Below are 14,390 nucleotides of genomic sequence, written 5' to 3'. Positions count from 1 at the left end.
CTCCCCAACTCAGCCCTTCCTCTGAGTTCCAGACCCATTGGGCCCTTTGCTTCCAGGATCTGCCCCCAGATGCCACACAAGCATCCCAGCCTGTCATGTCCACAGCAGCCCTCTCAAATTCCTCCCTCTGAACCCCCTTCTTCAAGGCTCTCCACCCATAGCTCAGGCACCATCTCTCCCTGAGCCAGCCCTGCCCCTCATACTTGTGTCCTGGGCCTGTCAGCCTGTCTGTGAGAATTGTTCAGAAAATCTAATTCCCAGAAAAATGAAACTTCGCGAAAGATGCGTTAAATCCAACTCCAGAATTCTTAGTATTAGATTCAGCTGACATCGTCAGATTGCTATAAAGTTTCCAAACATTCTGTCTCAGTAATAAACAATGCAATCCAGCATCTTTGAGTAGGACTGTGGTGAGTTCCACCTCCAGCGTATACCCTGTATTTGTCTCCTCTGCATCCCCACCTCTGTCCCCTCAGTCAGGCGCTACCCTCTCCCCAGGGTGAAGGCAGTAGCCGCCTGACTGGTCTCCTGTTGCTGGTCTTGCTCTCTATTCTGCATGGGAGTTGAAGTGGTCTTTTTTTTCCTACTTTTTCTAATTTTTTTTGGAGAAACAGTCATCTGTTGTTCCACTTATTTATGCACTCATTGGTTGATTTCTTTTAAAAAAAATATATCTCGATTTCAGAGAGAGGAAGGGAGAGGGAGAGAGAGAGAGAGAGAAACATCAATGATGAGAGAGTCATTGATCAGCCGCCTCCTGCATGCCTCTGACTGGGGATCGAGCCCGGGATCCCAGGGCAATGCTCAACTGCTGGGCCACGCCCGGCCGGGCCATTGGTTGATTCTTGTACGTGCCTTGACTGGGGATCGAACCTGCAGTCTTGGTGTATCAGGACTGTGCTTTAACCAACGGAGCTACCCGGCCAGGGCCAGAGTGGTCTTTTTTGAACATAAGTCTGTGTTTGCACTAGAAAGCCCTTTAATGACTTGCCATGACCTTGGACTTTTGAAATTGTAGCCCCATGGCTTCCATCCTTTCCTCCGACATTCCTCTAGCTCATTCCAGCCTCCAGACCTCTCTGCTGCTTCTCTCCCCCAGATCTCAGCTTAAATGGCTCCCTCCAGCTACCCCTGAGATTACTCTCACACCCTGTTTCCCTCCCAGGTCATCACAACCTAAAATCACTTTGTTTTGAGGCCTGTAAGCTCTGTGGGAGGCGAGGTGTCTTCTCCCCTGCTCTTCCCGGCACCTGCAACAGTGCCTGGTACACATCTGTGCATTGTGTTTCCATGCTACCTAAGGGCTTCCAGAAGGTTCTGTAGGTCTAGATGAGGGAGGCTCGCTTTCTAGGAGGCACCTGTGCTCTCAGTACAGAATGAGTTCTGCTTTTTACCATATGCACAGTCCATCCAGTGCTGTGACCTGGCACCTCCTGAGAGCCTGCCACATACCGGGGATGGACACCCACGTCCCCTTGCCTGGTCCCTGTGCATTGTGCCCGAAGCCCCGGTGCTGGCTCCCTCCTGATGATTGTTCTCTCTCTCCCAGGACAGAGATCTCGCCCAGCAGACAGCAGCGGCACAGGAGCGTGAGCCCAGAAGGAACTATGTGGAAATGGGAACTGTACGGAGACTCCAAACTCTGACTTCTTCAGAAATTTTTAAAAAAAGAAAATTTTTTTAGCTTTGACAAACACACAAAAGTGGTAATAAAGAGAGCCCTCCTCAACCCAAAATGTGAGCCCCTTGTGGCAACCCCCCTCCCATTAACAAACCAACAGACAAAATTCTCTGAGTCTTTGCCTCTTGATAACATGTTACTCTGTTTTGTAAAGTGTGTGTGCTTGGGGTTCCAAGGTGTGTGGGATTGAGTTCTCGGCTTTGTTTTTTAAGATATTATATGTAAATGTAAAAAGTTATTTAAATATATATATTTTAAAGAACCCTAACCGCCAACTTTTGCTGAAAAGAAAAATCACTGCTGCATTAATTGAACCACATCATGTGTAGATACTGTTGTCTCCCTGGAGGGAGCTCAGGCCTTTGAAAAGCTCAGGGCTACACCTGCCTTAGAAAATGAACCAGAAACTTGAAGTAAAGCTAGTCGATATGGGTACAAACTCTGAGGAACGATGCAATGCTGCCTCTTTCTCATGGCAAATCCCAACGTACAGAATGTCAGGTCTTCTTAGAAGCCATGTTTCCCCAGCCCACACCTGTAGGCAGCTGATGGGAACAGCTGGAAATAGGGTAGAAAGCCTGCAGCACTGGGGAGCTGGGACAAGCTATTGCTGCGGAAGCCCCAGGGTGACAGGGACGGCTCTGCCCAGTGTCCTCAGTCTGTCCTCTGGAATCATCCTGAAGTAAAGGACAGAGTTCACAGTCATGATCTTGGGCTTCCTGCCACTGGCTACAAAAATGGTTTGACGGGGTATGTGGGGACAAACACCCAGGAGGAATGTAGTTTGCGGCTTTGGTGTCTGAAGGGGCTGGGGACCCAGGGCGCCCCGGACCTGCTGCATCCTTGGGCTGCCTTCCTGGGGGCGCATGGCCAGGACCCCGTCGGGTCTGCACCAAGCTTCATTTGAATGATGCATTTCCCATCCATTTCCCTATGGAAGCACTGCTTCAGGGTTATTCAGCTCTCTGCTCATGGCTGAAGTTGCTCATCTCGCCTGCAAATGTCTACTATCCTTTCTACCTAATGCACTATTATGTATTGATTCTCCATGAGACAGAGAAAGAGACTATCAGATAGTTTAGACCCAAAGGGTAGGTTTTTTGTATATTTTTCCAGCCTTTAGTTATTTTTTTAAGAGGGAGGGAGAGTTTAAAAAACCCAACCCATTTTTTAAACGATGTTTCCATTATAAAGGGGAGAATCTATTTAAAGCTATTTCAGATCAGGGATTGTCATCCTTTTTGTCCAGTGTATTTCTTGTTTTTTTTTAAAAAATTTTTTCTAGAAGAAACTAATCACATTAGCCCTGTGTTCACTAACTCTTCTGGTCACTTATGTTTATTCATTTATTCAGCAGATAGTTGGTGCCACCTGAAAAGCTCCTTTGTGAAATAGGAACCCTGGGAGCTGGCCCCCTATAGGTGGGGAAATAGAGGCCACCCTGGGTTGCCAGGAGACTGTGATTACTCCTCTCCAGTAAGGCTGGGGGTAGTCAGCCCAGGGTCCAGACCAGAACATTCTGAATGAGAATCTCACTGTATCAGAATCCCTTTTTCTTAAAAACCGCGGCCTGTGATGAGGAAATTTACTTACTTCTAGCCAGGATTTGACAGAAGGAAATTCCAGTGTCAGATGATTGAGCCATTTGCCATTTAGAAACTTACCCGTTTGCCATTTGGTGAGATTTGTCCTCCAGCCTTTAAGGTGCAGTCCCTTGGGAGTGGTTCCCCCCCAGGCCTGTGCCCAGCACACCTGTTGGCGAGGGTGTGAGAAGCGCCTAAGCTGTTGACATGTGATCTGGGCCGCCTTTATTTCTCGGGCCAGGACTAGCAGCTGCTGAGGACAACAGCTTGCATTACGTGGTTTTGGGGAAGGGGGGTTGAGGGTATGGCTTTTAACATGAACTGCAAAAAGCAGCTTCTCATTGTTTAGATTTTTTTGTTGTTGTTTGTGGTTTTGTTTGTTTTTAATGCCTTTGAATGCATATTGTCTTCCTTGTCTGAAACCATACCCCCAAAGTGGCTTTCTTTAGCCCCAGCTGGGAAAAACCCCTCCTCAAGAGCCTTAAGCAATGAATAGATGAGTAAAGAATGTGGCTTCAACTGGGCTTATTAAAATAAATGCGTCCAATTTTCATTTCAAAGAACAAAAGCTACAGATGGCAAAAGAAGCACATTTAATGTTGGTAGTTTACAGGGTGGTAGGAACAGAAAAATGAAATTTTGAAACTTTGAATATCAGCCACTGTCTTAAATTTGTGTTGGCTTATCAGACAGGAAGGTCACCAGAATAGAGTATAACCAACTATATTACTGCCTCACCGTTGAAATCAAAATACCTTCTGTGAAGTTGTAAGACTCCAATCTTGATAAGTACCTTTTCTGGTGACCTCTTAGTGGCGTGTGGGGCTTATGTAGCTGTGGAAACTGGGAGCATCACATTTTCCATTGAGAACATCTGTCCTCACCCCCCACCCCAGCCGGGGTGTGACCTTTGGGTGTGGTTCCGTGGCCCAGCCCTCACGTGACAGCCATGTAAACTGAAGAGGGCTAGAACCAGTCCAAATGGGGGGTTGGGAGTTCTGATCAACAAGGTACCTCTTTGTAGACACTGCCCCAGTATGCTGGCTTTAACTCAGTCTCTGCCCCCTCTCCTCTGAACCCAAGCCATTTTTTGAAGCCCCATCTGCTGTCCCACTGCTCAGACCCTCCCTTTTGTGCTGCTAGTTTCTACTCAAAGTTCCTGCAGGACTAATGCTTTTAAAATGAGGTCTAAAAAATAATTACTAATCAAGAGTATTATTTTTTAAACAGAACTGCCTTTTTCTATTCTTTATATAAACTCTATTGTGTTGGTCTAACAAGGCACTATTTTAAAATGTTTTTAAAAAATTTCTCCCATAGCACTTAAAAGATATTTTGTAAAGACTTTGCTGTAAAGATTTTGTAATAAAATGGTTTAAGGGCTCCTTCTCCAACATTACCATTTTTAAAAAATGTTTTAAAGGCTAGAAAACAACTTATGTATATTCTGTATATGTATAGCAGCACATTTCATTTATGGAAATATGTTCTCAGAATATTTATTTACTAATATATTTATCTTAAGCCATGTCTTATGTTGAGAGTGTGACATTGTTGGAATAATCATTGAAAATGACTAACATGAGGCCCTGTAAATACATGATAATTGCACACAGATTTTACATATTTGCCGACCAAAAATGATTTAAAACAAGTTGTAGTCTTCTATGGTTTTGTAACAAATTGTACAAATGACTGTAAAAAAAATACAATTTTATCAAGTACGTGTTATATGTTGTCATTGCTCTGTTTGGTAAAGGTCTACACATTCCACAAAGGAGAGGTTTGCGTGAAGCGGTGCCTTAACTTCAGCCCACTCATGGGAGCACCCATATAATTTCCTCTCCTGTTAACGTAGAGTTCAGGTTATTGGGGATTTAGGTGGCGTCACGGGAGAGCATCCAATAGAGTGTGTGTGGGATTATGTCCTTCAGGTGACGGTAGTTTTTCTACTCACCCCTGTGTGGAGGGATGGAGGGAGGGAAGTGATAGTCCTAGCAGTCCACTTTTTAAAAACTGGGAACATAGGCTGATGTAAACCATTGGCTTCATCTGCCAGGATTTTTCCTACCTGGGAGGCTGAGAGACCCTCAAACCCCAAGGGAAAGGGGCTTGTAGGAAAAAAGCCCCAAGCATCTAGCCCTCAAAATGGTCTGCTCATGAGAGTGGAGGGGGTCCTTCATCTGAAATGAATCTCGTACCCATTTGTCATGTTTCCCAGGGAGGGTGGTTACTGATTGGTAGAGCACTCAAAATAGCATGAAAGGTGCAATGTGGTGTTTATTTTTTAGACATCTAGGAGAGAATAGCCTCATCCGGTGAGTTCCTGTTTCTATTTCTCTCTCTTTAACTTGGGCCATTTCTTGGGCACAGGCTCCTTGTCGACCTCCAGCCACGTCCTGCCCAGCAGCGGGTCCTGAGCACCTTAGGGGGTGGCAGCCTGGCTGCACAGAGCCTCCCAGAGCTTTTGTTTGATGGCCTTGCCCAGCTCCAAGCTGTACCTCTTGGGGGTCCCTGAAGGATTCCACAGCATTGGCTCGACCACAGCGTGGTACAGAGCCCGGTAACCCTCTGTGGGGAGGCCGTGGATGGTTAGCATGTCTGACAACTGCTGTCTCTTTCTGGCTTCAGGAAGCAACGCCTGGCCCTTCCAGGCTGCTGTCCCAGTGTCCCTGCGTAGCGCTTGGGTGGCAGCCACATGTTCAGCATATCTGTTCTCAAGATCTTGGCTGACTGTTACTTTTTTCTCCTTTGAACTTTCTTTACTCTAGCCAGGAAGAAAGCAGAGAAGTCAAAGCTAAAACTTGAGAAGGGAGCTCAGAATAATTATCTGGGATTTGTGTCCCAGAGTCTTGGTTACAGCCACAACCAACATTTGTCTAGTGTGTTCTAGTTTACTGAATTCCTTCATGTATACCACTGCGTGCGTTCCCCATAACCCTGTAAGGTCAGCAGGAGACAGCTTTAAAGGCAAGGAAACTGGAATTGGTTTGCCCAAGGCCACACAGCTAGAAAGTTAATAACCACAGTTGTCGTCTGTTGAATGCCACACAGGATCCTAAGCATTTAGTCTGTGCCAGGCTCTGCTCAAAAGCCCTTTGCATGTATTTACTCATTTAATCCTCACAAAACCCCATGAGGAAAGGGCTATTATCCCCCATTTTATAGATGACAAAAACCAAGGCAGAAAGAGGCTAAGCCCACCTTTGGCCTTAATTATAGTCAAAGCTGAGATTTTGAACCCAACATGCTAGCTCCAGGGCGCATTCTGAGCTCTGCAGGCCACCATGAGTGCTGGAGCTAGACTCCGATCAGGCCTCTAGAAGCCAGGTTCTCCATGGAAGTTCAGAGCCAGGCCGTGGTCACCTCTGCTGTGCCAGTGTGCATGCCTGTGTGCTCTAACCGTAGCCTGGCCTTTCCCACCCTCACTTTCCCTTCATGCCAAGCTCCTTTCATCTGTGTTTATGAGAACCATTTCACCCTCCTACAGATAGTCAATCCTAGCAGTCAGGGTGTAGGCAGAACGTAAATAACATGCTCTGGTGCTCTCTCCACGTATCCTGCTGCTCCCCACTCCCCACTCCACCTCCCTCGATCCTGTCTTCAACTTTAGGATCTCCTTCTCTTCATATAAACCTCTTAAGCGTTAAGTGTTCTTTAGATGACATTTCCCTCTCCCCACCCCCTCACGTTTTCTCCACCACCAGCCATCATCTACCTCGCTGATGCCTCCTGCAGGCCTCCTGCGCCTAGGTGAGCCCAGCTGCTGCCCCACGGGCTGCTTGCTCTTGGACCTGATGGAGTTTCTTATCCTGCCCCGCCGGGTGGCTTTCATTGCTGAATCATCCTTGGGCTTTAATCCCTTTGAGGGTTTTGCTTCTCCAAACTTGCATGGTACTGGGCAGCATTTATCCTTCAGTTGTCGCCTGAGCACCAGCTTGACCAGGGAGAGCGAACTGGCAATGAACGGGTTCTTTACAACTTCCCAAGAAGAGGTGGTACCTGGTGCTGGGGCATTGCTGTTCTGCTTTGCACATGTCCTTGCTGTCCAGATGTTGGTGAGAGTTGGCGAATCCACGTAGCAGTCCTGAAGCCTGGTGTTCAGTAAGATAGACTGTCGGAGTCCATAGGTGGGGATGCTGGGGTCTCGTCTCACATAGATTGGATGCTAGAATCATAAGGAAGGGAAAGGGGAACAAAAAAGACCAATTCTCAAGCAGAGACCAGAAGGTCTATTTTGGAGGTAAAGTATTAACATCTTTTTAGAGACTATTTCTTCCACACCCATCTTAAAAATCGTTCTACACATACTCTCTCCTGCTCACCAAAGCCTTCTGTACCATGGTCACGGTGATACTCAGCCTCTCAAAGAGCACAGCAGGCTAGGGCTGGAAGTGGAGGGTCAGGGAGCTTTACAACGAATCAAAACAATTGCTACCTGCTGGAAAGGGGCAGGAAAAGGGTGGCAGAGAGGACCACTCGAGATTCCTATAGGAGCTGTAGTCACTCCTCAGCCATGTTGCCTCACAGAAATGACAGCAGGTAAAGTCCTGCCAAACCCCGAGCACACTTTCTAACCAGACTGCCGTGAGCCAAGAAAAGCTACTAAATAGGGACCTACACGCTGGAGTCCATAAAGGCACAAGCAGAGGTAAAGGAAGCTGGCCTCCATTTCCTGGGACCAGCCAAGAGCAAGAGAGCAATCTGGATAGATCAGAATCACACATTGAGAGAAACCTAGCTTTCTAAGAAATGTCATCTATAAAAAATAAAATCACCTTACCATATTTCTGTTGCCTTAAATTTTATTTTAGCTAGCTTAGTAGGGGGAAAAAATATGTATTTTCTTTTCCTTTTTCCCTCTCTCTCTCTTATTTTATTTTTTTGGATAGCTCTAGTCACCTATCTTTCTCTGCCTCAGTCACGTACGGGCAAATTGCAGTTTGTTTAGATTTTGGCTCACATACAGGCAGTTTTGAACCACTATCTCTAGTATTTGTGATGTCACTTTGTTTTGTGATGTGGGTGTAGGTGGGTGTTACATCATCTAATTTTATAGTTAAATTAAGTTGGAAGAAGTTCTATTTTGTTGGGTTTACAGCCTCAGGGACTTCTGAAGTCCTCATTTCCCCCAAAAGTGGCTTGAGTGAATTCGGAAGGTCCGAACGTTCTGAAGAAGTATGCCTTGCACGCCACGCAGTCAAATATGCAGACCAGATTTGTGGATACAGGTAGTGAGATGCATTCTTACATGTGCAAAAGTGCCCTTCGTGCACATAAAGAAGGTACTGTTGGATTCTCAGAATAGCTGCCAAGGTTAGGGACCAGAAATGAAAGAACACGTTCCTGCAGCCCTGGGCACCTCTCCCTTCGTGTCTCTCCCCGGGAGACTACATGGTTTCTGGAATGTGGTTTTATTTTACATCCCATGGCAAATGCAGTAATTAGAGCTGTTAGCAGTGTCAAGGGCTTGAAACGAGAACAAAGGCGCCTCTTCCTGGGAACTCTTGGGCAATGCCTAGCTCCTTATCAGGTGCTTGTCCTGTTGGTGGTTTCGATTTTTCATACACAAAATGCCAAAGGAGGCTCCCTCCCGAGGGGGAGGAGAGCGAGATGATGGAAAAACAGAGTGTGAGCCTGGCAGGCGTTCCTGGAATCGCATGTGTTGCCTGTTTGATTTTTTCGAGTGTTGTCCCTGGAGTGAATCAAAGTCTGAAGGCAGACCGCACCGCAAGCCGTGGTAGAACCACCTCCAGGCCGACGGCATCTGGACCCACAGGCGCTTGCGAGGACAATGGGGCCCATTCAGAGGCGAGCCCTGGCCTCACCTCCAGAGAGGTGGGTCAGTTTTAGAGCAGGGCGTTGGAAAGGGCTTGTCTTTGGGAAGGGTTTGCGAACGTCTGGAGACTGCGCAGGCAAGCATCCCTTCAAAGCCGGAGAATCCCAGCGAGGTGGCACCAGGCTCTTGGGCTACTGTCTCCCTTTACTCTGCAGGGCAGGGACAGAAGGGAAAAGTCGGACAAGAAAGGCATCCTGGGAGTAGCTCTTCTGTTTCTCTTCTCTCCTTCCCCACCTTGAGATTGGCCTTCCCATTCATTCACCTGTTGTATTCACTTCCCTAGCCTTTCACTCAATGACATTGCTCTGGCTCCGAGGAGCACACTCAATCTCCTGTTCATGTGGACGGCTGCTGATACACACACTCTTCAAATTCCACCAAATTCTGCCTTCTCTCCCTTCAATGGACTCTACCCCAACAAGAGACCCTGATGTTCCTTAGAAATAACACGGTGTAATTCGGCCTGTGCAGTTCTCCCATGTCAGTAGATTCTGTATTTATTGAATGCTTACTATAGGCCAAGCACCGTTTCAGACACTTTACAGGCATCATCTCATGAAATGATACCAACAGTCTTACGAGTTTGGATACCGTTACCATCCCTACTGTACAGATGAAGAAACTGAGGCACAAGTTGCTCAAGAACCATGCCCCAAAGCTAGTAACCAACAAAGGCTGGGCACAACCAAGGTGTACACTGCGCCACCGTTGCTCTTGCTGTGCTCTTCCCCAGCTATTACTGTGACGCTTTGCCTCTGTCTGGTCAGCCCATCCACATCCCACACCCGGGCCCAGTTCTAGTCCTATCCTGGACACGAGACTTCCTCTGGGCCGAGGAGTTGGTCTGCCTGAGTCGGCATCCCAGATCCATCTCTCTATGGGCAAGTGGATTCGCATCCCTGAACCTTATTTCCCTCATCGGTGAAATGAGGATAGTCATAGTGCCTACTCCAGGATCACTGGGATGAAATGGGGCAATGCACGCTAAGCACTTGGCATGGCTCTTGGCACATAATAAGCACTCAATAAATAATGTTCTTATTAACATTGTTAATATTGTGGCCCATTTACCCGTCTGACTCTTTCTTGAGCCCCTGCTGCCCATGGTCTAAGTGATGCAACCCAACATTTGATGTGGACTTTGTCTCAGGTCCTTCTTGCCCATCCTCTGGCCAAGCAACGAGCCCCTTGAAGTGGGGAGTGACTCTGATCTGTCTTGAGTATCCCGACATTTCTTTTCCTGTGAACCATCTTCACTAAGCGTTTGTCAGATTCATCGACTTCACAGAAGCGGTATATTTACAGGAGGAACATTTCCCCCTGGTTATGAGCGTGGTTCGTGCTTCATTAGACGGAAAGGGAAGCAGGTACCCAAGTGTATGCTAAGGAAAGTGACTAGTCTTTAATAGAAGTTGTTCCGTCAAAGGTGGTTCAGTATTACAAAGTGAAGATGGAAAGACTCTCTTTGGTTCAGGGTTCTGACACCATGGCAAGTTTCCATTGTTGGTGCCAACACTTGATTCACGAACTTGGGATTGAGGCAGTAGGGCTCCCATATTGCTCAGAGGCCTGTTCCTCAGTTTGATTCGCCATTGAACCTTTTTTATTCTGCTGAGCTCAGTCTAAATAACTTTTATTTTCCACCCATCATTTGGAGCTGTGCTTCCTGACATCTCTAAACCACCGCTTCTATTTGGAAACACATCTGCCCTTCTTTGATGCTTAGCCAAGCTCTCCTCACTGTATTTTTAGCTCCTATAATGTTTCTTCTTTCTTTTTTCCTTTCCTACAACCTTTCTCCTCTTTAGTTCCTCTTAGCTCCTCTTCTTTTTCTGGAGGATCAGTTAATAAAGAGGAAACCGAGCCAATTTATATTAATTCTTGTCTTTTTCCTTCATGCCCCACTCCCAAATTCTAGTGGAATTTAGTTGTTTTTAATCTTCTCAGAAGATGTTTTTATTTTAACACCCAAGCAGTAAACTTCCACACCCATATGGGAACATAGCTGAGGTTTGTGATGTAGAAGGTTTGGGAAAGAAGAGGAAAACTTTGGATGAGAAAATTTGCAAAGATTCCTGAACCATGATGCAAACTCTGAGGACCAGTGATTTAGACCACATGTGCTGAGCACACACCTCTCGTGGGCCAAGCATATGAAATAAGGGTGCCCCACCCACCCTGCTATCCCTCATCACCTGACTGAGTTCTCAGACACGGCCACCTGGATGTCCCACAGACACCTCTAACTCATTATGTTCAAACCCAGTTCTCTCGCCCTCCACCCCCATTAGAACAAGCCAACTACTGCTTCTCTTGAACTTTCCATCATTAGTTGCCTGGCCCAGAAACCTGAGAGACAGGATCAGTAACAGCACTATGCTGAGCTGAGCCTGAGGCTAAAGGAAAATCAGAAATCTAGATCCTGTTTTTATTTAAAATTTTGATATTTTGTTCATCTTGAATTTTTTGTCACTCGTTTAGATTTTTTAAAAGATATTTAATTAAGACACTGTTTACTAAGTATATTCAATATATTTTTAAAAACCCATTAAATGATATTTATTTCTTTATCTTGATTACTGAGTTTTTGGGGCCTTCTGAAATTTTGTGCCTGAGTTGAATGTCTCACTCACCTCAGCCTAATCTTGGCCATGGACCACTCATTAAACATTTGTCACCAGAACCCTTTAAGGACAAGAAGGCAAATCACCACGGGGACTAGGAGTGTACTCCTAGAGTTCTACTGCCTGGGTTCAAAGCCCAGCTCCACTACTATATGACCTGTGGATGAACCACTTAACTTTTCTGTATGAGGGGAGTGGTAAGGATGCCTCCTTCATGGGGGCTATTGGGGGGATTATGTGAAATGCAATGGCAAACACTGCACCCTGCCTAGAGTTTAGTCAAGTCCTCAGTAAATGTTTGCTTTGGTTGTTATTATTATAATCAGGCTCATCACCCAGTGCTCGATATACAACATGACTGCCCTGTGAGCAGGAGTCACCCCAACTGGAGTTTCAAAGATACTAGGATCACCCAACTCTACCAGCTGAGATTTCTCAGCATTTTTTTTTAAATCCTCGGATGTGTTTATTGATTTTTTTTTAGAGAGGGAGAGAAACATGGATGTGAGAGAGAAACATGGTTTGGTTACCTCCTGTACTCACCCAGACCGTACACCTTTTGATGTACGGGATGACTCTCCAACCAACTGAGCCACCCGGCCAGGGCTCTCCCAGCTTCTTGGCAAATCCTGCTGCGCACAGAGGAATCCAAGTGTCCAACTGCAGAACACAAGCGGCAAACAGACAAATACCAACATCTTCCTGGAGGCCCAGGGGCTATAGCCAGTGTCCTCACTCTTTCCATGAAATAAAGCTGCTAACCGACAGAGGTATGTGAAGCATTGAAATGAATATCTTAGACTGCTCCTTGCCAGGGGCCAGGACCACATAACTAAGCAAAAGACCTTGAGCCATTAAGTGCCCTGACCTAGACTGGCTCGGCTGTATTTTTAGCTTCTGTGCACTGTTTCCATCACCTGTGCTGGGCTTTAAGCTGGAAAAGAGGGGAGGGAGGCCTGGAGAAGGCATGAGGGATGCTTCTCATAGCAGCCAGTGGGGGCAGGGGCCTGCACACTATTTCTGAGCTCTGCTGTACAAGCCAGCTTCATGGGCACGCAACCTCTGTAGTGACACAGGTCCCCAAACTTAAAAGGGCCCCACACTTGGTTTAATACCCTGTGGTTGCCATCTTAAAATTCTTAATCATTTTGAACAAGGGACACCCCCCTACACATTTGCATGTCTCACTGGGCCCTGCAAATCACATAGCCCTTTCTGTTTGTACACAAAGCCAAGAGAGCCAAAGGTAGGAAGGCGGCTGGTACCCATCCAGCCGGGGTGCCTTCCTGCAGTGGGGCAAGACAGGTCAAAGCTACTATCATGAGGCATGAATCCCCAGACTTGGCCAAATAAACCTTATTTTGAACCTTCTGTCCGCCCCTTCCTACGTCCCCCTCAAATACTGGGATGAGAAAGAACTTTGTAAATTGTAGAGCGGCGTGTGTCCTGCTTTGCTGAAACCCTTCCCCAGCTCTCTAATTAAAACAGCCCACAGGTCATTCTCTGTCAACATCATATTCTTGCCTTTGCAGTACTTTAAGCCCTCTGAAAGTCATGGGATTTTCATGTTGGTTGGCTGGCCCCCTCCCCTCTGTTAGAATGTAAACTTGTGCTGTTTCTGCTGTTGGCATGTTCCTCACTGAGGTTGTTTTTGTTTTTGTTTAAATTATTAAATGTATTGCAGTAACAGTGGTTAATAACATGAATTTCAGCTATACAACGTTATATTTCCATATCTATATACTCTATTGATGCTCACCACCCAAAGTCTACTTTCCTGCCGTTCCCTTCACGGATGCCGAGTGGAGGCAGGTTCACCTTCACTGGGTGCTCGCTTTGTGCTGATGGCGTCACCTGCATCTTCTCATTTCGTTCACCCTCCACGTGTCCTGCCTGCGCCCCCGAGCCCCAAGTTAAAGGTAGAGTTCCCAGGTCCTGCCCAAGGAGGAGGGGCCCAAACTGATGGAGAAGAGAGGGTGAGAGCCAGGTGGGATGCGGAGGGTGTGTCCTCAGGGACCAGGTGTCGCTTGGTGGGGGGTGTCCCTCTGCTCCAATAAGGAGCCCCGAGGTTTCTGGAACTCCGGAGAGACGCAGTGAAAACAATGACAGAACAAGATGCTTCTTGCCACAGCCGCTCTGGGTCCTGCGGGTGGAAAGAGACAGAGATTGAGAGGCCTCGTGGGAGGTAGCTGAGGCCCAGCCCTGGGAACAGCTTGTGGGGTGGGGGAGGCGGACCCCGAGAGAGGGCGAGGGGGCGGCTCCGGGGTGGCGAGGGGGCGAAGGAGCCGGTGCGCCTGCGGCGGGCCGGGCCGGGCCAGCCCCGCTCTGGGCGCGGCGAGCCGGCGCACGGGCGCAGATGTTCCCGCCACCGCGCGGGGCGCAGGCCCGCACTTGCCCGTCCGGGACCCGGGACTTGAAAGCGCCCGGCGCGCCGCCCGGACCTGCCTCGCGGGGCGTCACCGCGGCACTTTAGGCGGGAGCTGAAGGAAAATCTCCGCCTGGGGGAGTGCGGGGGAGGCGGGAGGCCCACCGCAGACTTCGAGTGCAGCTGGGGAAGACCTGGGGGAGTGGCGAGGGTAAAGGACCTGCCACGGGCGGGAGGGGAGGCGAGAGCGGAAGGAACCTGCGCTCTCTGAGCCTCAGTCTGTAGGAAAGTCATTGCC

General features: G+C 47.7%; 2 protein-coding genes across 3 annotated transcripts in view; one reads left to right on the top strand and one right to left on the bottom strand.

The window, feature by feature from the left end:
• Nucleotides 1–4,995, top strand: part of ZNRF3 (zinc and ring finger 3) — a 134,274-nt gene extending 129,279 nt beyond the window's left edge. For both annotated transcript variants that reach the window (XM_087828633.1, XM_087828634.1), the window contains one exon: nt 1,550–4,995. In XM_087828633.1, the coding sequence (XP_087684759.1) occupies nt 1,550–1,593 (44 nt within the window). In that variant the 3' untranslated portion in view covers nt 1,594–4,995. The remainder of the gene's footprint in view (nt 1–1,549) is intronic.
• A 550-nt stretch (nt 4,996–5,545) lies between these two features.
• On the bottom strand, nt 5,546–13,587 carry C20H22orf31 (chromosome 20 C22orf31 homolog). Its single transcript, XM_087828636.1, is given in 3 exon segments — nt 5,546–6,031; nt 6,983–7,432; nt 13,546–13,587. Coding segments are annotated over 3 exon segments (927 nt in total). The 3' UTR covers nt 5,546–5,596.
• Nucleotides 13,588–14,390: the final 803 nt, after the last annotated feature.

This window comes from Miniopterus natalensis, chromosome 20, assembly GCF_054644295.1.
Source record: "Miniopterus natalensis isolate mMinNat1 chromosome 20, mMinNat1.hap1, whole genome shotgun sequence".
Classification (NCBI taxonomy): domain Eukaryota; kingdom Metazoa; phylum Chordata; class Mammalia; order Chiroptera; family Miniopteridae; genus Miniopterus; species Miniopterus natalensis.
This window is presented reverse-complemented; position numbering and strand designations above follow the sequence as displayed.